At 38.2% G+C, this 25,744-nt stretch overlaps 1 protein-coding gene across 3 annotated transcripts in view; it reads right to left on the bottom strand.

Moving 5' to 3' along the window:
• ATP2B1 (ATPase plasma membrane Ca2+ transporting 1) overlaps positions 1-25,744 on the bottom strand; it is a 128,406-nt gene that overhangs the window by 18,802 nt on the left and 83,860 nt on the right. For all 3 annotated transcript variants that reach the window (XM_046013878.1, XM_046013876.1, XM_046013877.1), the window contains exons 6-15: positions 23,014-23,154; positions 20,451-20,489; positions 19,526-19,687; positions 17,432-17,646; positions 14,762-15,004; positions 13,169-13,410; positions 10,276-10,513; positions 5,734-5,913; positions 4,966-5,053; positions 4,489-4,595 (exon numbers count right to left, since the gene is read on the bottom strand). In XM_046013878.1, coding sequence (XP_045869834.1) covers positions 4,489-4,595; positions 4,966-5,053; positions 5,734-5,913; positions 10,276-10,513; positions 13,169-13,410; positions 14,762-15,004; positions 17,432-17,646; positions 19,526-19,687; positions 20,451-20,489; positions 23,014-23,154 — 1,655 coding nt within the window. The remainder of the gene's footprint in view (positions 1-4,488; positions 4,596-4,965; positions 5,054-5,733; positions 5,914-10,275; positions 10,514-13,168; positions 13,411-14,761; positions 15,005-17,431; positions 17,647-19,525; positions 19,688-20,450; positions 20,490-23,013; positions 23,155-25,744) is intronic.

Here is a 25,744-nt window from a genome sequence, read left to right as displayed (position 1 = left end):
TATTAAAAACTCAAGTCAAATAATTTTGTCTTGCAGTTTTAAAATATGAAATTGGACAACTGAATAAATACACAAAGTAAACTCAAGCTTGACTGAGTGCTTTGACATTCAAGTCATTCTTTCTGTCTTCTAAAACAGATTTAGATTTTTGATGTACTACTTTAAAAAAAGGTGGTACCACGGGCCTAAAACCTCAGGGCTTCCAAATGAAACAAAGCAGTCACTGTACTGTGTTTCTGTTTGTCATACTATATTTACCTGTGTGCACTGAAAGCCCTTAGCGTCTGCCTTAAAACACTGAAGGTCTGGGAAGCAAGCTTTTTATTGTTTAAAATGCACTGTAAGTCAATGCCCTCTTGGTCAGCTGTCCTGATGAAAGTCAGAGTCCTGCTAAGTGCTCAGTGCAGCAGAGAGTGATCCTGTGTTCCTACAATGAACAAGGATCCTACATGCCCACAGCCAAAGGGACAGGACCTCAGTATTCCTTCTCCCTTAAGCTACTTTGAACAAGTCTTCAGAAGTTCAGACAAATGTGCTGCCAGCCATAATGAGTCTGCAGTAGGGCAGGGTGGGGAGCTCTGGGTTCACGGCTAGGGGCTGAGAGCACTTCACCCACATAATTTCCTCTTTCCATCCCTCCCAGGCTTGCTGAAAGCCTGCCACCTTGGTGATGGTTCTGCTACCTCCCTATTTTAGCAACACACTAACAGGGGGACAAATGATACAAATAAACCCTGGTACACACACGTTTTCTTCTATCTGAAACCTGTGGGCCCAGACTATGTTTCGGAATTCAAGTCTCCCACATTTTAGAAAGATAATTACGCACTTACATCCCACCACAAATTTTCCCAGAGGGGATCAGCACCTCATAAAAAACATTAGTATCAAAGAAAGAACAAGAACCATATGATACTCTCAATAGATGCTGAAAAAGCATTTGACAAAGTACAGCATCCCTTCCTGATCAAAACTCTTCAAAGTGTAGGGATAAAGGGCACATACCTCAATATTATCAAAGCCATCTATGAAAAACCCACCGCAAGTATCATTCTCAATGGAGAAAAACTGAAAGCTTTTCTGCTAAGGTCAGGAACACGGCAGGGATGTCCATTATCACCACTGCTATTCAACATAGTACTAGAAGTCCTAGCCTCAGCAATCAGACAACAAAAAGAAATTAAAGGCATCCAAATTGGTAAAGAAGAAGTCAAACTATCACTCTTCGCAGATGATATGATACTATATGTGGAAAACCCAAAAGACTCCACTCCAAAACTGCTAGAACTTGTACAGGAATTCAGTAAAGTGTCAGGATATAAAATCAATGCACAGAAATCAGTTGCATTTCTGTACACCAACAACAAGACAGAAGAAAGAGAAATTAAGGAGTCAATCCCATTTACAATTGTACCCAAAACTATAAGATACCTAGGAATAAACCTAACCAAAGAGGCTAAGAATCTATACACAGAAAATTATAAAGTACTCATGAAAGAAATTGAGGAAGACACAAAGAAATGGAAAAATGTTCCATGCTCCTGGATTGGAAGAATAAATATTGTGAAAATGTCCATGCTACCTAAAGCAATCTACACATTTAATGCAATCCCTATCAAAATACCATCTATTTTTTTCAAAGAAATGGAACAAATAATCCTAAAATTTATATGGAACCAGAAAAGACCTCGAATAGCCAAAGGAATATTGAAAAAGAAAGCCAAAGTTGGTGGCATCACAATTCCGGACTTCAAGCTCTATTACAAAGCTGTCATCATCAAGACAGCATGGTACTGGCACAAAAACAGACACATAGATCAGTGGAACAGAATAGAGAGCCCAGAAATTGACCCTCAACTCTATGGTCAACTAATCTTCGACAAAGCAGGAAAGAATGTCCAATGGAAAAAAGACAGCCTCTTCAATAAATGGTGCTGGGAAAATTGGACGGCCATATGCAGAAAAATGAAATTGGACCACTTCCTTACACCACACACGAAAATAGACTCCAAATGGATGAAGGACCTCAATGTGAGAAAGGAATCCATCAAAATCCTTGAGGAGAATGCAGGCAGCAACCTCTTCGACCTCAGCCGTAGCAACATCTTCCTAGGAACATCGGCAAAGGCAAGGGAAGCAAGGGCAAAATTGAACTATTGGGATTTCATCAAGATCAAAAGCTTTTGCACAGCAAAGGAAACAGTTAACAAAACCAAAAGACAACGGACAGAATGGGAGAAGATATTTGCAAACGACATATCAGATAAAGGGCTAGTATCCAAAATCTATAAGGAACTTAGCAAACTCAACACCCAAAGAACAAACAATCCAATCAAGAAATGGGCAGAGGACATGAACAGACATTTCTGCAAAGAAGACATCGAGATGGCCAACAGACACATGAAAAAGTGCTCCACGTCACTTGGCATCAGGGAAATACAAATCAAAACCACAATGAGAATCACCTCACACCAGTCAGAATGGCTAAAATTAACAAGTCAGGAAATGACAGATGCTGGCGAGGATGCGGAGAAAGGGGAACCCTCCTCCACTGTTGGTGGGAATGCAAGCTGGTGCAACCACTCTGGAAAACAGCATGGAGGTTCCTCAAAATGTTGAAAATAGAACTACCCTATGACCCAGCAATTGCACTACTGGGTATTTACCCTAAAGATACAAACATAGTGATCCGAAGGGGCACGTGTACCCGAATGTTTATAGCAGCAATATCTACAATAGCCAAACTATGGAAAGAACCTAGATGTCCATCAACAGATGAATGGATAAAGAAGATGTGGTATATATACACAATGGAATACTATGCAGCCATCAAAAGAAATGAAATCTTGCCATTTGCGACGACGTGGATGGAACTAGAGCGTATCATGCTTAGTGAAATAAGTCAATCGGAGAAAGACAACTATCACATGATCTCCCTGATATGAGGACATGGAGAAGCAACATGGGGGGTTAGGGGGATAGGAGAAGAATAAATGAAACAAGATGGGATTGGGAGGGAGACAAACCATAAATGACTCTTAATCTCACAAAACAAACTGGGGGTTGCTGGGGGGAGGTGGGATTGGGAGAGGGGGAGGGGGCTGTGGACATTGGGGAGGGTATGTGCTATCATGAGTGCTGTGAAGTGTGTAAACCTGGCGATTCACAGCCCTGTACCCCTGGGGATAAAAATACATTATATGTTTATTTAAAAAAAAAAAATTGGAAGGGGAGGCTAACCATAAGAGACTATGGACTCTGAAAAACAACCTGAGGGTTTTGAAGGGTCAGGGGTGGGAGGTTGGGGGAACAGGTGGTGGGTAATAGGGAGGGCACGTTTTGCATGGAGCACTGGGTGTTGTGCAAAAACAATGAATACTGTTATGCTGAAAAAATAAATAAAATGGAAAAAAAAAACATTAGTATCTATACAATGGCTTTGACTGTTCATGTTAAGTGGGACAAAAAGTCCTCACATCATTCAGAATCATGTTTTGGAGTCAAAAGAGTCTGTTGCAAATTTAGGGAAGAAATTTCAGTTTTTAGATTTTTAGATTTGGGAATTGTGATTACAGACCTGTACTTTCAAAAAATTAAGTTAAAATTAAATAGAGTATTTGTTTTCTATGGCACTGAAGGTACAAAGAGTCATTCTAACACCAAAAGCTACAAGAAATCGATGCAGAAATATAAAACAACCTAATTTCAATCACTAAACATTTATGTAGCATCTGTATTTCATGATATCAATTTTATAATAAAAACTTCATCAGTACTATGGCTAGAGTATAAGAATATAAAAATGAAATGCTGAAATTTTCTAGCACTTTAAATAATCGAATCTAAATAGAAGACTTGGGGGGGGCAGATTTTTTACAATCAAAAAAGGATTATAGCTATTATACATGAAATGATGACGTTCAGTTACTCTTAACAGACATCTTCAGTGGAACAGAAGATTCTCTTTTAACTCACACACACATATACTTTCTCTCTCTTTTATTCAAAGCCTGTCTCCTGCTTAAGAAGATTGTTGTAAGGTTCAGATCAGACGACAGGTATTTATATATTTTGCAGAGTACAGGGTAAATGCATGACGTTATAGTTCTTCAAGAGTCACCTTCTAGCCAGATTTCACTGTATCAAATGAATATGGTCACAAACTACTCAGACTTACTATCAACTAATTTAGGCACATATTATTTTCACTCAAATCTTGAAGGACAGTATTTAAAATCAACAGTGGGGCGCGTGGTTGGCTCAGTGGGTTAAGCACCTGACTTTGGCTCATGTCACGATCTCAGGGTCCTGGGATCCAGCCCTGTGTCAGGCTCCACACTCAGCAGGGAGTCAGCTTCTCCCTCTCCCTCTGGCCTTCCCCCAATCATGCGCTCACTCTCAAATAAATGAAAAAAGTTAGTTGCAATCTAGTAACAAACAACTCAGCCAGTAAATTACATCTGAATGTTAAACAGGTTAAGCTCCTACCATTGCAAATCCAACATCAGCTTTCTTCAGTGCTGGGCCATCATTTGTACCGTCACCAGTTACAGCTACAACCTGGCGTTGTTCCGACACAGTGCTGTCAATTATACCTGAAACAAAAGTAAATATTTGTGCTGTAAAAATATCCCCTTTAATTAACAAGGTGATTCTGCAGAGTACCCTGACCAGGCAGTTTTACAGACTCTACGTTAAAAACAAACAAACAAATATAGAGAAATGGAAACTGCTGAGGTGTTGACAAGGACCAAGTCCAGAAACTAAGGTTACACTAAGAGCAATATCCTGTTTTAATGAGGATAAACACAGTTCATGGAAGGTGTCAAAAGGAAATGTATTTAGATTTTATCGGAAGAGATAATATCCAAGATCCAATCTACTATCCAGTATCTATTATTACTTTGGGAAACAGAACACATTTCTGTATGAACAAACGGTGAATTAGCCGTAAAATCCACTCACCTTTAACCAGTGTGTGTTTGTCAGTAGGAGATGATCTGGCAAGTACTCGAAGCTTTGGCCAAATCTTGTCTATCCGCTCTTGCTCAATCTATAAATATTCGTGAAAGTTAAAATGTACCCAAATTAGTTTTATAATTCCCAAATTAGCTATCTGGCATATGTATCAGCAGTTCTCAAGAGCGTGGTTAACAGACCAGCACCATCAGCAACTCGAGGGAACTTGTCAGAAATGCAAATTTTTTTAGCAAGGCCCTAAGCCTATCATCTTATCAAATCCTCTGGGTTGGGGGCCTAGCAATCAATGTGTTTAAAAGGCTCTCTGGGTCACTCTAATGCATACTCCAGGTTGAGAACCACTATTATATATACATATACACCATTATAAAATCAAATTTTAAAAATCTTCCCACTGCCTATGAAAATAAAAATACCTTAAAATAGTATGAAAAGCATAGAACTTGAGGTGTCCTAAAATATGCTCTGTATCAGCCTTTCCCAACTCTTCCTCCCATACTCGCTTATATATATTATACTTCTGAAATTGGCCTAGACTGAAGTAAAAAAGAAGGGCTCACTCCCTTTAGGACAAATTTTTCTATCACTAATTACTTTCACTTCCTAAAACTTAGTGTTTTGGTTTCTTAGGTGCAGGCTGCTTTCCCTCATGTGTGATACGTAACCCACAGTGCACATTCAATACGTTATTTGTTGAATGAAATTCCTGATATATGAAAAATACATCAACACAAAAACTAAAGAAACCCTTACCTCTCCTTTTTCATTTCGTATTCTTCTGTTGAAATCTTTACCTTCGAGGCATAGAAAATCTTCCCCCGGATGTAAAATACCGCATTTGGTAGCAATAGCCCGAGCAGTATTAATATTATCACCAGTGACCATCCGCACAGTAATTCCAGCCCTCTGACATTTCTTTATTGCCTCCGGTACCTGGTTTACAAAGAAAAAATTTGTATTACGGAAGAAAATTAGTATTTCCAAGTAATGCATTACTGCATAGTTCTACAAACAATGACAATTCTACTTTCATCTCAGGATATTCAGTATTTCTTGAATTACTCCCAATGATCTCTTCTATCCTCTTCCATTGCCACAATCCTAGTTCAGGCTTCATTTCCAGTTGTGATCCTACTCAACTTGTTTGCATTATTTATTTACCAAAGGCTTCTTAAAATGCTCCCCCGCCCCCAACCATTATGCAGTTCTTTTTTGGTTGGCTTTCTGGTTTTACTGCCCAGACAACACCAGAGTAAAATGCTGGGGTGTGGTTCTTTAGGGTTAAGGTGGCTCACTTTTCCCCTCCCACTCCGTATCTTTTAAGGATTACCTTACTTATTCTTGTACATTTAACTGTCATGTTGGTGCTAATAATTTTCCAATCTACATCTTTCTCCCACCTCATTGTGAGTGCTGAGTTCATAATTTCACCAGCGAAGTGGACAGTGGAATCTGGGAGTCCAAAGAGGGGGGGACCATGTTTTTTAAAACCTACCTAACAGAAACCTAGGATCATCTGAGCTCTTCTAATCTCTTATTCTATACATCTTTAACCAACAATGAGTCCTGTGGATTCTGCCTCAAACCCTCCTTGCACCTTGTCTCCCCTGCTTGTTGCCTGAACTACCAAAACAGCTTTCTAATTGGTATCCCTGTCTTTACATTTGTTTCTCCTGTAAAATATCTGATGTATCTGATGATAGAATTATTTTTCTAATATATTTTCTTAAAAATAAATGATAATTTCTCAACTGTTACACTATAAGCTGCGAAGTTCTTGGCATAACAGAGTTTCACATTGAACCTCAAAATAATTTCTAGATTTATCTAAAAATTTTCTCTACAAGACAGCCTGATGGATGAATTAAATATATATTGTTTCTGTTTCTCTGCTTCTGGCAATTCCCTTTGCCTAGCGAGTACTTCCGGCTCTTCTCTAATCAGGAAATCCGTATTAATTCCTCTGGAGCACAGGCTGCAAATGCAAACACCTATAGAGCCATGTGGGTAACATAAATGAGAAAAACACGGAACCCAAAACTAATGCTTAATGAGAAAGCTACTTGGCTTTAGCCTTTTTTTTTTCCTATGATAGAATAAATGCCCAATGTTGATAGAACCTATAACTTTAAGAGAAAGTAGAAAGCTACATTTACGAATGCTCTCTCAATACATAATGCTTTACACACACACACACACACACACACACAGTCCAAGAAAAATCTGACTGAAGGCTAAATTTGGCCTTGCAGACTGATGGTTTATGACTTCTACAGTTTAAATGTAATGTCTCTGGACAGCTTTCATGGTCTACCTAGACAAAATTGTGTCTTCGTACACCACATGCATCTGTTATTTTTCAAAAATCAGTATTTGATTTTGAAAACACTGGTTAGCTATAAAAATGTAATATATATCCTGATATCTCACTTGAGATGAAAAGTAAAATTGTCCACCTAAGCACGCAATGATTGGGTGGCATCCTGAGATCACTTGGAATAGGGGGGACAATGAATAAAAGAGAGAAACTGGTGTCGGGTTAAAACCATGCGGCAAATAATATTAAAGAAGGGCAAACTAACATTTCTTAATGGCCAACTAACCGTACCAAATATCTTCAAATAAAGCCCACAAACCACCTCAACTTTTACAATAAGAAATTGAAGAGAAGCCAATTACTTTGTTCAAGTACCTACGCAAATTCAATAAAGCTGGTTTTATTCTAGATATCTAATCAAAATTCTCTGTATCAGAAATGCAATCCACAGTACTCACTCAGAGAAAGCTGTTTTATATTACACTGTCTCACATTAGTCTCAAAGTACCCATCTCACGTTGTAGTACTAAAAAAAATTAAGTGCCACTTTCATGTTTAAAAAAAAGATGGAACTCTTTATCAACCTCAATGCCAAGAGCATGAGAACAGCAATCTACTTTCCAGAGGACAAAAGCTGTAGACACCCTGATCTAATACTACACCTAGGTAAGAGCTAAGCCATAAATCAATACTTAAAACTCTGGTTTCCTTTTGACCAAAGGCTGGCAAACATTACCCACCTGGGTATTTCATCATTTCTGAACAGATGGCAGCTTGATTCTCTTACTCCTTCAGTAGTATCATCTACCCCTCAGCTAGTAATGGAAGACTGTCTCTCCTCTGTAAGACACCTACTTGTGGAGCTAGCTCTCCTCAGGAGAGCTCCGGGAGCCCCTCGGGTGAGTACCCCAGCCTAGGCTACTTTCAGGCAACTAGGTCCAAATGCCTACAGGACATATATTAGGATGATTCAGACACCTCAAAAATTCAAGGATAGTATACCAAACCCAACAGATTCATTCCTATTGGTTTTACCTCCATTTACTCTGAAATCATCCCTCTCTTTTTGTCTTCTCTGCCACACTGTATGTAGTGCTAAGCCATGATCATCTCTTCCTGGGATCACTGCAATAATCCCTTTTCTGCTTTATTTCCTCTTTCTATTTCTTACACAGTACCCAAAGAGTATTTTAATGACACAACTTGTGTTACTTCCCAGCCTGAATTTCTTTAATTACTTCCCACTGAGTTTCACAATAAAATTCAGAACCCATATGTTTTGTAAGACCAAAGATAATCTTATCTGTCCCTTCTTGTCCACACTTATGGCCATACTGGCCTCCTTCCTAGTTTTGAAATAGTTAATACTTTCCCACCCTCAACCCCCTCTCTGAATTTTTTGCTCCATTTGGCTGAATATTCTTGCAGCTATTAATACGGCTGGCTCCCTTTCCGCCATCAGATCTCAGGTCCAAATGTCATATCCTCAGAGATCTCCTAATGTGGTTTAAGTACCTAATTCCATCACCCTGAGCATACCCTTTATAGCCCTTTTCACTCTTGTAAATTGTCGTATCTGGTATCACCCTCCCAACTACCCCCATATGCCCACCAGAATGTAAAGCCACTGAGGGCGCGGACCAAGTCTTATTCCTTACAGAATGTATTTTCACTTGGCATACTGTCCAAAAATTTATCATTTTGTCTGCTTGGTTGTCTTCTCTAGAAGATACATTTCATGACTATTTTGTTTACTGTAGCATTTCCAGTTCCTAAAAGAAGTACCTGGTACTATACACTGGGTGTTGAATCAGTTAGCTGAGAGTCACTGAAAAAAAGCTGCTTTTGCCTTCGTGTTTTTACTCATGTTGCTTCTTTGCTCAGAATGTGCGTACAACTGTCCCCTGAGGTTCAGCTAACACCGCATCTGTTAAGACTCAGATCAGGTAATTAACCTCCCAGAAGTCTTACTTGACCCCTTCAGTGGTTCAAAGAGCATAGCAGTGTTTTCAGTACATGTTTTAGACAAAGCCAGATTTAAACATAATAGTTTAGTTCTATGGTCTAGAGCTAACCTCTATACACCTTGATTTTTTTCTCATCTGTTAAATGAGAGTAATGTCACAGAGGTAAACATTCAATGAAGTAATACATGTAAGGCAGTTGGCATGGTATCTGGCACACAGTAAGAATTCATTAAAAAGATGTTATTGCTTTAAACAAAGTTGGGGGCTCATGTTCTGTGCCCATATAACATGCTCTGGATAAACCTAACAACGTACTAACATCCTGGATTGTATTTACATGTTCGTCCATTCCCACCCAAGAGTGACTTCTTTGAGGCCAGGGACTGGATTTCAAAAATCTTTAAGTCTACAAAGATGACCCTAGTACAATGCCTGGCGCATTTAGCAGTTGCTCAATAACCTTTAAAATAAACAATTTAAAGAAACCAAGCGAAGCATATAGATGCATGCTGTCAAATATGGTACTAGGATGTTTAAATTCAAATTAAATAAAATACAGAAAACTCATTCTTTTCAGTTGAACTAGCCATGCTTCCAAAAGTCAGTAGTCACATGTGGTGAAGCTACTGTAGAGAACATAAAGAAAACTTCTATCATCACAAGAAAGTTCTACGAACAGTGCTGGTCTAGAGACCATGAAAACAAATAACGTAATACATCTGTTATTTAATATAAGTATCAACCGAAAAACCTACCCAGCTCAAGGCACCGTGTTAGGTTACGGTGCTATCAGTACATAAAATCCCAAAGAGAAGCAGTCTAATTAAAAACCATCAGTAAGTAGCAAATACATCACAAGCGCTGTTTTTTTCACCTGTTTTGGATTCACCCAAGAAAAAACAATAAAATCACAAACACCAAGAATGTTACTAGAAAGCTGGTCCCAGTCAGTGCTTGGATCCCCTAGGGTTAAGAGATTGCGCACATGCAGAGCACAGAACGTTTCACCACCTCAGGTCTCACAGGGTCTTCAATCCCCACGACAGCAATGCACGTGAGGCCGGTGACAATATCATTTTCATTATCCCACTCTGGTTCGGGTTCTCCTGCTGGGAAATCTCTGAATGCAAGACATATGGTTCTCAAGCCTTCTGATGCCATCGGTTCAATCACTGTTTTTACAATATCATCACGGTCCCTTGGTCTGAACACTTTTGCCTCACCATTAGCACTCAAGATTTTGAAACACCTAAAAGGAAATGTTGAATCCAAACATCAATAATTAACAAAAATGATGGTTAATGCCATTTAAGTGAACTGGAAGGGCTAGAAATCATGGGATCTGATACTGGGAATTTAGAGAATTATGTATGCTGCCTTTCCACAGACTTAAATCGCACTGGCTTTTTACCCTTCCCTTTATACAACAGTTCTAGTTTTATGGTTGTCATTTTAAAGTTCTCCGCTTTATCAGTTATTCTAGATATTCTCTAAATTTTTTCTTTTGGAAATGCAATGCTTTTAAAATTTCACAAAGAACCTCTGGTGGCAGAGGAGAATAAATTACACACCTGTCCATCCTGGTACAGAATCGGGCATTAACACAAAATTCATAAATATTCTTCTTTTAAAGTAAAAAAAATCAAATTCAATCAACCCCTTACCTGAGATGTTGTTTCGTCACCTACACTGTTTTAGCCATGAAAGAAAATAATAACTTATTGTTAAAGTAAGCATTCTACTGAAACGAGAGACATAATGCCAAAATGGTTTTATCTTCAGCGACACTAACTACAAAATTTTAATTATGTAGTGAACAGAAGTCACATGATGTACGTCCCTATTTAAAGTTTATTTTTTTATGACTCCTTGCTTTGCCCCTCTCCCTTGGTGATGCCATCTCCTCCTGCTTCTAGGTGGTGATGGCCAAATCCACATCTCCTGTTTTGATGGTTTTCCAAAGCTCTCCATCACTGCTGCACAGGGATGCTGGGGCACCTTAGACCTACTGCGTGCAAGTCTAAACGCTGCCTCCTCTGCATCAACACCTGCCCCAGTCATTTCCACATAAATCTAAAAACCTCACCTGCACGCTTCCTTTTCCCATCACCTACACAGTATCAGCTCCTAAGTCCCGCATATTGGACCTCTTAACAGTCTCCTCAATGTTGCCTCTCCTTTCTGTTCCCACCCTGCTACTGCCTTCTCCTGGCTCTTACTTCAAGCTAGAGCTACTGTAATAGCTTTTTTTTTTTTTTAAAGATTTTATTTATTTATTTGACAGAGAGAGAGATCACAAGTAGGCAGAGAGGCAGGCAGAGAGAGAGGAGGAAGCAGGCTCCCTGCGGAGCAGAGAGCCCGATGCGGGGCTCAATCCCAGGACCCTGAGATCATGACCTGAGCCGAAGGCAGAGGCTTTAACCCACTGAGCCACCCAGGCGCCCCTGTAATAGCTTTTTTAATTACTATCTCTCTCCAGTCCATCCTTTCCTTGCCCCCAACCCTGACGTAAGAATTATCTTCCATCACAGATTTGCTCCTTCTACCACCTGATGAAAAAAACCACTCCAGTTGTATCCTCTGACCCACTTAATTTTTCCTGCTTAACCGAACGTGTAAGAACCCCTACAACAAAACTTAAGTATTACTGGGGGACTACTAGCTATCGGACCCCAAACTAGGTGTTTCACGTGCATCCTTTCATTTTACTGTCTCAGAGCTGCTGGTTAAAAAGCTTCCCTGTATCACGTATCTGCCATTCAGCAACGCATGGATGAGACAGATTTCTAACCTTTCACACTGACATCAGATAACCAAGTGTTCAATAAAAAGGCGGCTCTATGTGGTCTGTGTGTCACAAAGGCCCCATTACTACCCAGATGAGCTATGCGACCAGCTACCTCCCCGATATGGGCTGTGTATTTCCACCTCCTTTCCTTTGATGTGGCTTCCTTCACCTTCATGTTCCTCATACCAAAACCTAGCTGAAGTGCCACATCTTTCATATGACAATGATCTCATCTTAAGACTCTGCAACCATCTGTCATGTGCTGCCGTTTCAGTGATTTATTTATAGACCTGTCTCTTTAAACCTATTAGAATATAATCTGTCAAGTGTTCATTAAGATAACATTGGATTATAATCTACATATAAGCAAATTAAAAGTAAAAATACTTTAAATGCCTAAGTTCAAATGAGCTCTAATTCTCCAAGGCTGCTCTTATGTTTTTAAATTCCCTATTGGAATTAAGGAAACCAAATTAATTTCAACACCTATTAAAATCATATAAACATCAGAAATTTTACGTGTGTAATGTCAAAATTGAAACTACTGGTCTGTAAAAGGACAGTGAAAGAGAAAGACGATCATTTAAAATGACAGGAAGATATTTAAGTATCACAATGCAGCAGCACAGATAAAAAACCTCATTCTGATATAAAAGGAGAATTTTGAAGATCTAGTGTTAATGCTGCTATTCTAAAAACTTATCTATAATTCATTCATCACATTTTTCGAGCTCACTATCTACAATGTGGTGTTGAAGATCTAGACTTGGAATTTTTCTTCCCGGGAGGCCTTTATTTTTCATGATCCTCTGTAACAACGGGATCAACACGTCTAAAAGCAAAGATCGAGGTTTATTTTATTAAGTCTATCCGACTTAATGTAATGGGCACATTTTCCCTCCAGCAAAATACTATGAAATAAAAGAAACGGAAGTACAAAAATAGCAGAATACCATGGGCAAACACCTAGATACCATTAAAATATGCTGAAAAGCTCTGAGGTCCTATCAATGCCTGATGTTCACAAAAAAGGAAACAGCAACAATAACAACATAGTAGGTATTCCATAAAGCAACTACAGTGAGCAATTTATTCATCTAAGCATTTTACTCTTACTTTTTCAGAATTATCTCAGATGCACCCTTGCTGAATATTCGAAAACTTCCATCTGAATTTTTCAGGACAGTACTCATGGACTTCCTAACAGAATTGAAGGTGTAGACTTTGTACAGTGCTTCTTCTGGTATTTCATTTCTAACATCCTGATAATCTCGTTTTAAATCCAAAAGAAGTCCCAACAAGGCACATTCAGTTTTATTACCAACATGACGAGGTAATCCACCCTCTTTCTCTGGTGGCTATAAGAGAAAAAGGTTTAGAAGCTAGTATCATCTTGTTTCTCTATGACAGTTTAACTTATAATGTAAAATAGAATGTGACATTCTAAAACAAAACTACATAGGAAACTTCTAGACTATCAGCATTTCAAAGAGGGACACAAAAAGGTACGGTAGAAGATCTCTGGGGCGAGAAGGACATGGATTCCAATCTCAGCCCTGCCAGTTACTAGCTACGTGAATTTTTGGCAAATTACCCCACTTCTGTGGTCTCTGGCTTCAGCATCTGGAAAACAGGTACACTTATGACCCAAGAATTAAGTGAGATAAGGCATGTAAAGTTTAAAGTTGGCTCCTGACACACAGTGAGATTTAATAAATTTTAATTCCTTTCCTTTTCTCTTCCTGTTTTCATTAAACATTTATGTTATATAGTTCAAAATTAAATCTACTATACAAGTTTTTAAACTTAAAAAGTATATGCATTAAAATAAAGCACTGTTGCCTTAAACATATATAAAAGCTTTATTTCCTTCATCATATCTTCACAAATACCACCTTATATATAACTATCACTACAGTAACAGTAATAAGGCCAGATGTGATTATCTTTACTTAACAATTGATGAAAGTAAAGCTCAGACTTTCAGCTAGTAAAAGGCAAAGCTAGATCTAGAACCAGGATCTCATAACTTTTCAGTCTAATAATCCAATTCATGCACATTTTCACTAGACAATTTGTAGTATTAATTCGGTTCATGGTCTTCACTAATGAATCACTAGAACACATATCAACTCAAGCAATTCCATACTTTATATTGCAAATAAGACTTTTAACTTGCAAAGTTAAAAATATTTTATTCTAAGGCAGCACAAAGTCTAGAATTACTTTATTGAGTTAATTTCAAAAAGTCTAAGGATGATGGCATTGGCAGGATGTACTGAGAAACCAATAGAGCATATAAGAACATATTCATTTAGGTTGAAATGTGGCTTCAAATTTTTCTCTAGAAAATTGAGAGTTGACTTTCTACAGTAAGATAGCCTGGTCTTTCCCAAAATAAATTTAGTAAGAATTTAAAATTAAGAACTTATTATAAGGCTTGAGAGTTTCTGAACACAGGAAATTCAAAATACAGGAGGAGGAAAATGCAAGTAAACAAGGTGTAAGTTGATCAACAAGTCTTACTTGTGACACAAATTGTATTACAGAAACTTACATACATTATCTAACTTATGTAACTTCTAAAAACTTAACACATTCAGTTCTCCAATTTATATATAATTAAGGTAGGTCTGAAGAGCTACACATAATCTATTATTATATAAAAATTAATTTTCATATACAAATTAATTATTAAAGAAACCTTACCAATATTTTTGATGTATAAGCACAATTCACAGAAATTCCTGTTACAAGATAGGACAAAATATTTGGTGGAATAGCTTCTGGTTCAGGGATCTTTTTATAGTGTTTTTCATTTATGTAAGCTTGAACAACCGTCATTCTGTTCATTGTCAATGTCCCTGTTTTATCTGAACAAATAGCTGTAGCATTTCCCATGGTTTCACAAGCATCCAGATGCCTTACTAAGTTATTATCTTTCATCATTTTCTATAGAGACAAAAAAAAAACAACAACAAAAACCCAATCTAGTTAAGCTACATACAAAACCAATCACTTGATTACATAAAATTGTAAAGTACTTTAAATTAAGAATTAAAACTCCCAGCTATACACAGATATACATTATAAAGCATTTATAAATTTAATACTGGAAGAATTTTAGTATATTTGACCTATTTGAATAAGCTGAAGAGCAAATTAGCTTTCTGGGGTTACATTTTTTTTTAACCAATGCACAACACAATTTTGTACATGAATACAGATACGTGTACTCATATGCAAATTATGTTGACTGTACGCCTCCAAAAGCTTCTGTGAAGTGTCTTCACCTTATGTAAGAGCAATGACAATCTGTATTCCACTTACAGAGGTACTTATGGCATCGTAAAAGCATATGACCTTTAAGGATTAAATTTTCTCCTTGTAAGATGGAAGACAAATCACCAAGGAAAGAGTAGCTTTTATCAGTTAAAATACAGAGCTGGTAGGCATACAGTTGTCTAATTTTTTTTTTTTACTCCGATAGACTGAGATAATAGACTGAGATAGACCCAGAATGGGTCATTTTTATCTTTTCCATATGCTGATACACCTGGCATTCTCATCCTTAGGATAATCTCTTCCTCTTATTTATAAGAACAAAATAGTCTCTAAAAAACTCCGAGAGTTTTCACAGTAGCCCCAAAGGCATTTAAGTTAAAATGCTTGATAATTCATTATCAAAAATGTAGACTGGGTTAAGAAACTACAGAGCTAGTTTACAAAGCGTGGCCTGTGACTACTGATACGCAAGATACTGCAGAAACTGGTTCCTTTGAAGAAATAAATATGGGGAAGAGGTGTACCTCTCATATTACTTGTGATTTGCATGAATATTGAAGATTAAAAGAATAAAGTTCTACAGTGGAAAAAAAAATGTGCTCCATTTCACAAAGTACTAATAAAGGATCCAGAAAGACTACACACCTCCAAGAAGAAGAACAATGTTAAGTGGTAACATTTGGGCTAAACACTTTTAATAAAGAGATTAAAGAACAGCAGCTAAAATGCTCTTATTCATTTCCTATGAATGTAAATTAATTCTGCCTATATCTTTTTGATCCACTGAAAAATTAATGTCATTGATGACTACTGAGGATGAAAGGACAGTATTGATAAAATGATAAAACTGTTTCTCCCAATTACTTCTAATTATTTCAAAACATCAAAAAAAAAAAAAGAGAAACAGGTATTACACTGTATTTCATCATACTGAAACATCTGCCATTTGAAATGAAAATGTTAAATGCCTGAAAAGAAAAGAAACAGTAAGCAAAAAATATTCTTATCCTTGACAGGTTAACTGTATAAGACACTGGAATTCGGAGGATCAGAGGGCGCCAGCGGAAACCGTGACTCTTCATGCGGCTCAGCGCCATCAGGAGTACTATCAGGAATACTACTTAAGAACTGCTGATCTGACACCAGAAAACTGACAAGAGCGGTATTCAGCCTGTTAAATATGATTTTACCCGCAAAGCCATTTTGAAAGATCAAAACTGCCCCAAAAGCTAAACCTTTTTGAAAAATCCAATTCACCTTTTCCATGTAAGATACAAAATTAATTAAAATAAATTAGTAATTTTCAACCAGATTACAACTTCAGGTAAACCGTAGTGAGCAAAGGAATCAAAGCTCGCTTTCAGCATTCTACTCGGAAACTGGGAACTGACGCCAGAAGAGACTGAGTGGAGGAAGAGCCGGTGATTCACAGGCAGAGCGAGTGGGCCCTGGACTATGTGACAAATGTCAGGGGGCTGGGGAGGCTGGACCAGAGGAGCACCGAGAGGTCCGCAGGGCCACACTGGCTGGGCCCTGTGGGCCAGAGGAAGCTTGGGTTTTTTTGGTAAGTGTGACGAGAAGTCACTGGCATTTTACACAAGGAAATGATAGAGCTGAATCCTACTCCAGGAACAGGGGTCCGCCTACTGCAGGAGTTTGGCTTTGTTGTGAAGAGGGCAGAAGAGTGGAAACAAGAAGGCCCGAGAAGGCTGGACTTAAGAGACGTCTCTATGCTGTGTTCCTACAGGTCAATGCTATGCATTCTTCCTTTAATTTTACAGATGGGGAAAAGGGAGGTGATGTGACTTGCCACAAAGGTGCCATACTGTGAAACTTAAGCTAGACTCTGTCTAGCAGGGTTGTGCTCAATTTGGGTCAAGGCTGTCTGCGAGAAAACATACACGTCCCGAAGTGTGAGAGACCCTCAACTCTGGGCAGGGGCAGGACCTGTCACAGCATTTCTAAAGGAGACTATGCATTTCTGGAAGACTCCTACTTTCAGAATCAGAAAGAAAAGAGGCACCCCAGGTGTCAATTTTCTCCACCAACTAAAACCTTAAACTTAGTAAATCGTCTTTACTGTTTTCTGCTTACCTTGACAGAATAAGCCAGGGAGATCGTGACGGCCAGGGGGAGACCCTCTGGAACCGCAACCACCAGAACCGTGACTCCAATAATGAAGAACTTTACAAAATACTGTATGTAAATTGGTGTGCACTCTGCAAGCCATGGTCTCTTCTGAACCCAGAATGTATCAATGACAAAATATAATACTAGAATAATAACCGTGATGGCAGACATCAACAAACCTTTCCGTATATTAAAAAAAAAAAAAAAGAAAGAAAGAAAGAAAAAGAAAAAAAAGTCATTATTTCAGTAGTCCAGACACTGCCCACTGTCAGTTACGTATTAGCCACTGGAAGAAATTACCACTGGTTTGAAAAAACTTACTTTAATGTCTCTGAGAAACTGTTACCTCTTTTTTTTTTTTTTTTTTTTTTTTTTTTGCAACTAACTCATCGTTTGGCATTGTCAGATTTAATTTCTGCTTCCAAGTATAGCCCTGTCCCCAGGAGAACTGGTAGAAAAGTGTTTATGATTCTTTCCTAGACTTACTTGTATCTTTGGTCTTCTACTACAGCTAAGACAAAATAACAGGTAATGACAAAGAAATACCAAAAGCTTAGAATAAATGGGTACTTCATATGCTGGCAACTGCTTACTGCTGAATGTGAAGCTGGTAGAAATCTGATCGATGGGGAGACTTGGAATTAAATATTCAACCTTATATTTTTTATTTAAAAAATTCTCTCAATTGTTATCTATCCTCAGTTCTTCACGTTCTACAAACCATTTACCTACTTTGTCGACGAGTCAGCCTTTTACAGACGAGTAGTGAAAAATAAGACCAGTCCACATATCTGCACCTAATACTCCAATTACCTTAAATTACCCCTTTCCCAAAACTGAGGTAGTATTACCCTTTAGCTACACATTACAAAAAGCAAGTATTTGCTACTGGATAAACTTATTCAGAACTGGAGCAAAAACCTCACTTTTTCCAACATACTCCTAAGTAGAATTATGTAATCTAAGTGATTTTTTTTAAAGATTTTATTTATGACAGAGAGACAGCGAGAGAGGGAACTCAAGCACAGGGGAGCTGGAGAGGGAGAAGCAGGCTCCCCGACAGGCTCCCCGCTGAGCGGGGAGCCTATATGGTGCTCGATCCCAGGACCCTGGGATCATGACCCAAGCCAAAGGCAGAGGCTTGACTGACTGAGCCACCCAGGTGCCCCAATCTAAGTGATTTTAATAGTAGATGTTGATTTACCCACATGTTCTTTCACATACATGATATTGCGAGAGGGCATGCTATGTTTTTAGCTAAGAGCTCTGCTTCTGCTTCTTTTCTCCACCTCAAAGTGGTTGTATTAACAGGTATTTCTAGTGAGGATAGCAATTTAGTAACTTTGGCCTCACCAGGATGGTACTTCAGCTAATCCATTCAATTTAAGTGTAATTTTCAGAAAAACATGTATCTTGTTTTCTTCAGTCAATAAAAAGGTGAGCAAAGTGTGTGGTGATATTTCTTTTTATTAAAATGAAGTTGGGGGGCACCTAGGTGGCTCAGTCGATTAAGTCTCCGGCTCTTGATCTGCTCAAGTTATGATCTCAGGGTCCTGAGATGAGCCCTGCCTCAGGCTCTGTGTTCCGCAGGGAGGACTGAGGATTCCCTCCCTCTGCCCCTCCCCTCCCCTCCCTCACACATACTCTCTCCCTGATTCTCTCTCTCTCTCTTGAATCACTCCTTTGAAAAAATAAAATAAAATATAGTTGGGTAATCTGCTTTGAAACCAACAGAACTACTAGCACTCTCTCTACTGCTCCCAGAAATCCTGAGAAATTCAGAAATGAGAGTATGGGCGGTCTAACTCTAATCTCGCCCCTTACTGCTAGCTCCTTCCATGTATGATGGGGTAAGAGCCCCTTAGCTGCAATGACATCACGAGGATCTGCAAAACTCAAAGACCTGGTATCCTGTGGATAAAACTGAAAATATTTTTAAACCCCCTTCTACTCACAGAGCAACAATTTGCAGACTTAAGTGGGTCTAAAGGCCATTTTCAAGCAGAAGGTCAGCATATCTTAAAAGCAAAACACCTTATTTTCTTCTGTATATCATACCTGCTTTGCCAATCTGAACAGCCAGCTTTGTAAGTTTCCCTTGTAAGACAGATTTTTCCTTTTTTGGCAAATTTGCTTTCTTTTTGTCTTTTTCATCACCATCTCCACCTTCTTCGCTCTTTAAAGGCTGCATTTCCATGGCTGCCCCATCCTGGGCTTTCGCTACATAGAAGAGCAAATAAAACCTCACTACATTTTTTAACGCACACAAAACTATTAATATTTTGAAACGATTTTAGAAACTTATCAGTTTCTTATAGAAACTAGAAAAGATTTAAATAGTTGGCTTTGTGTGTGCATGGGTATCTACGTCTAGCCAAAGAAAATAAGACAGTAGTGATACTAGGTTGTGAATCTCTGTACCAGATTTGAGAATGTTGTGCCAGGTAATAGGGATGAGGGAGAAGAAGTAACGTGGGATCCTTAAAGTAAGAGCTAAATACCAAAATCATTTCTCTCCCCTCGTGTTGTGTTTCATAAAATTCATTTCCAAACACTATAAATCCCTCCCGGATGTGACCATAATGTAGAACATTATGCGTAAACCATATAGAAAAAGTACATGTTTACAGACCTAAGTAAGCGCAAGAAACCATTTCAGTTGTATATTTTATTTCTTACACATTTTTCCTAGCAATATTATAATAACCAATGTTAAAAAAGTTGAAGTGCTTAAGTTGAAAGTTATCTACATCTGGATTTTTCTTAGCTTACTACCACAAATCACAGTTAAAAATCTTATTGCCATGGTCAAGGCAAAATGACTAACTAAGGTACTAGCAGGAAGGGAAGTTAACCCAAGTTAACATAACCTGTTGATTTCCCCTGCCACATGTATCCTACTTTTGGATGAATACAGTATATAGTAGATATACTTTTGTATATAATGAAAACAAGCTAACTGTACTCTTCCTTGTGAACTTACCTTTGTTGCGATTCTCAATAGCTCCATCTTGTTTCTTATCTGTAGGAACAAAATGGGAATTAAAGCTTTCCAAAGGAAATAAAGACAGCCACGCTGAATTATGCAGAGGTAGTTCACATTTCTATAACAGAATTGTTACACAACGGTGTGTGCTTGTACAGATAGAATGCGTTTGGCTTGCAATGACCTGCTGGGTCGATAACTTCCTAGGTCTTCACTAAGGAAAATACTCCAAAATAATTTGGGGCGTCTATACCTTTTTGATTTCTCCGTAAGACTTTACTCTTTTATATGCTGCAATGAACCCAAATATGGTACCTGAAGATCTCAAACTAAATACACATGTAATTCTAAGAAAGGAGAAAAGGGCAGGGGTAGGGAGGGAGGGAGACATGTCCTGAAGACAACAGGCACACAGGAGAACTATGTTGGGAAGCGGAGAGCTATGTTGGGACGGGGAGCAAAAACCAGATATAGAAGACAGGAGAGGCAAATAAGTAAAATTAGAATATGAATGAAAAGAATGGGCCAGTAGGAGTACCAGTTAAGACAATTCAGCAAATTAGTTTCAATCTGGAGAAAACAAGCAGGGGAACATCTAAAGCAATAAAATAATCAAGGAGGGAATACATCTATTGTTTGGAGCAGGCAGTGTAATACTGAAAATGAGAAAGGAGGCAGAGCCCATTCAGCCAATTTTTCTCCCACCTTCTCTATCTAGAAGAGCCATCTTCAAACTGGGAAACGTGGAGGAGAGTGAAGAGGGGAACAGCTGTTCATGACAGATGAGGAGATAGTATCTAGCTACTTTCAACAGGCTCTGAGTTCAGAGGAACCAGACAGCTACATTCTAGACTAGGAAGGAAAGGAGAAAGATTACCCCCAACTGCCTTTGGGTAATAGCCAAAGCAGTCAAAAGAATGAGAGAAGGGCTGACGTCCACAGATGGAAAAAATGCCCCACTTCATGAAGGAAAACAAACAAACAAACAAACAAAAAACCACAACCCCAAGAATCAAAAAGGATAGACAATGACAATGAGTTAGATGTTCATTCCTGGGAATATTTTTGACTGGTTTAATAAAAAAAGAGATATAAGATCTTAGAAAAAATAGTGCTTGTTAGAAAAGACACAGTGGGGTCAACAAGAATCAAGTCATGACGCAAACTCCCCTTCCTTTTTAAATAGGATCCATTGACCTTTGACTCCTATAAATTAGGATACAGCACAGTGTCTGGTTAAGAGCCAGACAAGCAGATCTGATTTGCCACTTACTAGATCTCTGACCTGGAGCAACCCAGCATCTCAGCAGGTTTCTCATCTTTATGTCCTAGGGTTTAAGGATTAAGGACATACTGCACATAGTATTGAGTAAGTGGTATCATTATCACTGGTTTTCAAACTGCCTTCCACTCCACCTTAAGAAACCTAAAGAGGCCTCCAGAGGGCTATCGAAGGACTGGGGCAAGAGAACTTAGAATGGGGGGTCTTGCTAACCTTCATGTGCAGTCAGTTTTCGAGTATGTTTTTGTTTGAACTAAAAATTTTGCAGCTGAAGATGAAAGCCAAAAAACATCCAAATATTAAAATCGTGGTTGTAGTTAAAGCAAACCAAGATTTCAGCAAGGTTTTTATTTTAGAAGATCTCAAAATACTTATGTGTAAGAGAGAAATATGGACTTACTATCCTAAGTAAAATTAAGTAAATCCAAGTGGCTAAACCACAGTAAACTGCTGTCACCCTAAAGAAAAAGAATTGTGTAGGCGCAAACCTGAGTGGGAGAAAAGGGTGGTACAGCAGATACTTAGAGAAGGATGGGGAGGGCTTTTTAAGAAAAGTAACATGCCTCCAGCTGTGTAATTCTGAGTTGTCTCCCTACCCATGACAGTTTCTGGTAAAATGCTTGTGGCTAAACTATGGTTATCAATTTTTGCTGAGAACAGATCACTTGCAGGGACAGCAGATACAATGGGTTGAGATCCAATTTCTAAAATCTTGATATCTAATACTTTGGGCTAAATGTAATAAACAGAGTAAGTGTCAACGGGAAGTCTTTTGTCTTATGTCCAGAAACCACCGACTTAAGTATAGATGGGGAAAATGTGAACAGTAGAAAACTTGAAATAGATGAAAAGCTCAAGGAGACCAAAATGTGATATGGTTGACAAAGAAAGTTATGGCTGAAGAACCAGAAGAGATAAGCAAATTGAAAGTGAGAGTTTAATTCACTTTGCTACTCAAATAATGGAAAGACACTAAGACTAAAGAAAAAATAAAGGCCAATGAAAGTGTTTGAGGAAATGCTAAATTTGTCTGGCTATGGTAAAAGGGACTGATGCATTCACTAAAAGCCCTTGGTGGACTGTGCCGTCTACAAGAAAAATTGGGAAATGGAAGAGACTCCACTAATTCTACCACTGGAAAGTACTACAATGAGTAACTTTTTATAGAACGTTTCATATCAAAACCTCATAAAAGAAGTGTATTTTTTCTGTGCCAGTTCTTATAACCAGTTGCTGTATTTCCAAATACCAGTTCTCAAAGAAAATTGCTGTTCTTACTTTTCTTTTCCTTTTTCTTTTCATCTTTCTTTTCTTCCTCTTCACCTCCAGCTCCAAGTAAGGTAAAGATAATTCCAGTTTGAGAATTAACACCTACAGCAGTAACGACCATTCTTCCAGAGCCTTCCATTACATGAGTACCTACAGCAACAGAAAATGTACTTTTTAAAAAATGTTCGTTTTTTCCCTCCTACCTTCACGTTTCAAACTTTAGTCCTACTGTCTTTCATTTCTAGTACTTAGTAAGATAACTTCAATAAGACATTAAATAACCTAAATTCTTGGGCTTAAGGGTTTAACTCTGTAATCCATTTCATCTGAATTCAAAGTGCACTCCACCACTCATGTATCATGAGAGATTGGTCAGCTTATCACATCTGAACTCCTCACCCATAAAATGAGGATAAGAGTACCTACCCTTAATAAAAACAAGACTCAAATAAAGGCACCCATGTAAAGTGCCTTTGCACACTGCCTGGAATCTGTGGGCGTTCAAGGAATACACATTATTTTTAATTGTAAAATCATTACAATGATCATTATTGACACTTCTGACAAACACACTGCTTAAAAAAGAAATGTGCTTATAACCAAAAGGACTCCACAGCAACAAATTGCCCTATTTACCACACCCAAACCCAAATCTCTTCCGAAACCAGCTTTCAACCCAGTCAGCCTACATTACCGCAATAGCCTCCTAGTTAGTCTGTCTTTCCAATTTGTCCTGACATCAGTTTTGATCTCTCTAAAATGTGAATTTTTTCACAAATGTCTCATGGTTCAAAAGACCTCTGATTCTATGCTAACTAATGGATTAAATCCAAAGTCTTCACCTTGAGATCAACCAACCCTTCAAACCTTTCATCCATTACTCTAACATAAAATGCCATGACGGAAAGCTATGGAACAGAAATGGGGATGTTGATTGTATTCTGACTATCCCTTACGACCATCTTGAAAGTTGGCAGGCATTATTTTTTCTTATTTTCTAAACATTTGCCCAAGCTTATACAACAATTAAGTGGCAAGACAAAGATTCAATCCAGCTTGGTCAAGGGACAAAGGGCATATTCTACTACAATGCCGGTAAGTCTGCTGACCATTCTCCAACTTGTACAGCTACCTCTGCACCTTTCCTAATTAAAAGGCTCCGCATCTCTCTAGTGTAATATTGTTGTGAATTTTAAGTGGACTTCAAAAGCAACTCTTTTTTCTAAACTCCCAATAAAGCCTTCTTTACAGTTATCACATTTATTTGATCTCCTAGTTTACAACCCCATGGGCAGGTTCTGTTGCCCCATCACCATTTTATCTGCTAAGTCAACGCACAAAGGTTATTTGCTAAATAATGTCACAAAGCATAAGTACTTATTCCAGTAGTTAAAAAATTGTATTTGTCAACTAAGTACTGGGCAACTTATCCAATGTGAATATTTTAGGCCTTTGATTTTCTTGCTTTTATTCTTTGTTTTGTTGTTGTTGTTTTAAGTAGGCTCCACACGCAGCATGGAACCCAACACAGAGCCTGAATTCAAGAGATCAAGAGATGGATGCTTAACCGACTGAACCACCCAGGTGCCCCTGATTTTCTTGCTTTTAAAATTCTATATTCTGAGTATTTCACTGATTATTAGTTTCTCTGTCAGTAAACAGGCAAAGCAAACAAGAAATGAATTTCAGGATAGTGAAACAGTATTTATTGAGCAACTTCTACATGTAAAAGGCAATTTCTTTCTTTTAACGATTCTGGCTTTTGGCAGATTTCAACTTTTTTACATTCTATTCCTCCTTACCACAGGTAATCAGATGCTGGTGGTTAATGTGCTCAGGCAAAGTAAACAGTTTTTGTTCTGGTCATATCCCCACTGCTAACTGAATAACTGCTTTTAAAAAAAATCTAAATTTAAAAAGCCAAGAACAGCAGTGAGGGACGGCATCATGAGAAGACATTTAAAAATAAATGCATTTTATGTTTTTTAGTACATTTTTGGAATAGGGAAATAAATGGAGAAAAACTTTCCCACCCACATTACGATAAGGGACTCTGCAAAGTTATTTCGGTCTTTTCTTAGCCATGGAAAATTTGCAGAGTTCTTGTGGTACACTTGGTGTGTCCCGGACCTGAGTCTACACAAAGCTTACTAGCAATCTCCATTAAAATAGAAAAGGACTGAAGTTCAGGTAAAGGACATCAACCTGAAGAGCTAAGCACTCTGTAAATAAGTTAGACGTACACAGAAGTCCAGGCAGTATATACGGCAAAAAGGCAAGAGAATACCGCCTCGTTCGCCAAATACCCTGGCCCAGACAGTCTGTGGGGGTTAAGGTCTGATTAGATTGCTTCCCTGTCCTTGGAAAGCCTACAGACGTTATCCAGTTAACAATTACAGTTTCTTAAAACTACAGCAAGGAATAAATTAAGTATACGTTGTACTTAAATATACCAAACTTCTGTATCTAAGATATGTCTGCTTGGAATGTATTACAAGCATACCCATGTAAAGTAAAAACCAAACAGGACGTTCTTGGTAGTGCAGAATTTTGAAGGTATACAAATCCCAAGATTTTTCTTAAGAAGAAAGTCTATATTATAACTAGGACCTCTACCCTTTAATAATGATGTTTATGTAATTACTCTGATTTTTAGTGGTGGGATGTTTTGCAATCAGCGTTTTAGGCACATATTTGCAAATCTTAAAAAGGTAATAGTTACACTGAAGTATATGCCCGG

The sequence above is a fragment of the Meles meles genome, chromosome 7, assembly GCF_922984935.1.
Source record: "Meles meles chromosome 7, mMelMel3.1 paternal haplotype, whole genome shotgun sequence".
NCBI classification, from domain to species: Eukaryota; Metazoa; Chordata; class Mammalia; order Carnivora; family Mustelidae; genus Meles; species Meles meles.
This window is presented reverse-complemented; position numbering and strand designations above follow the sequence as displayed.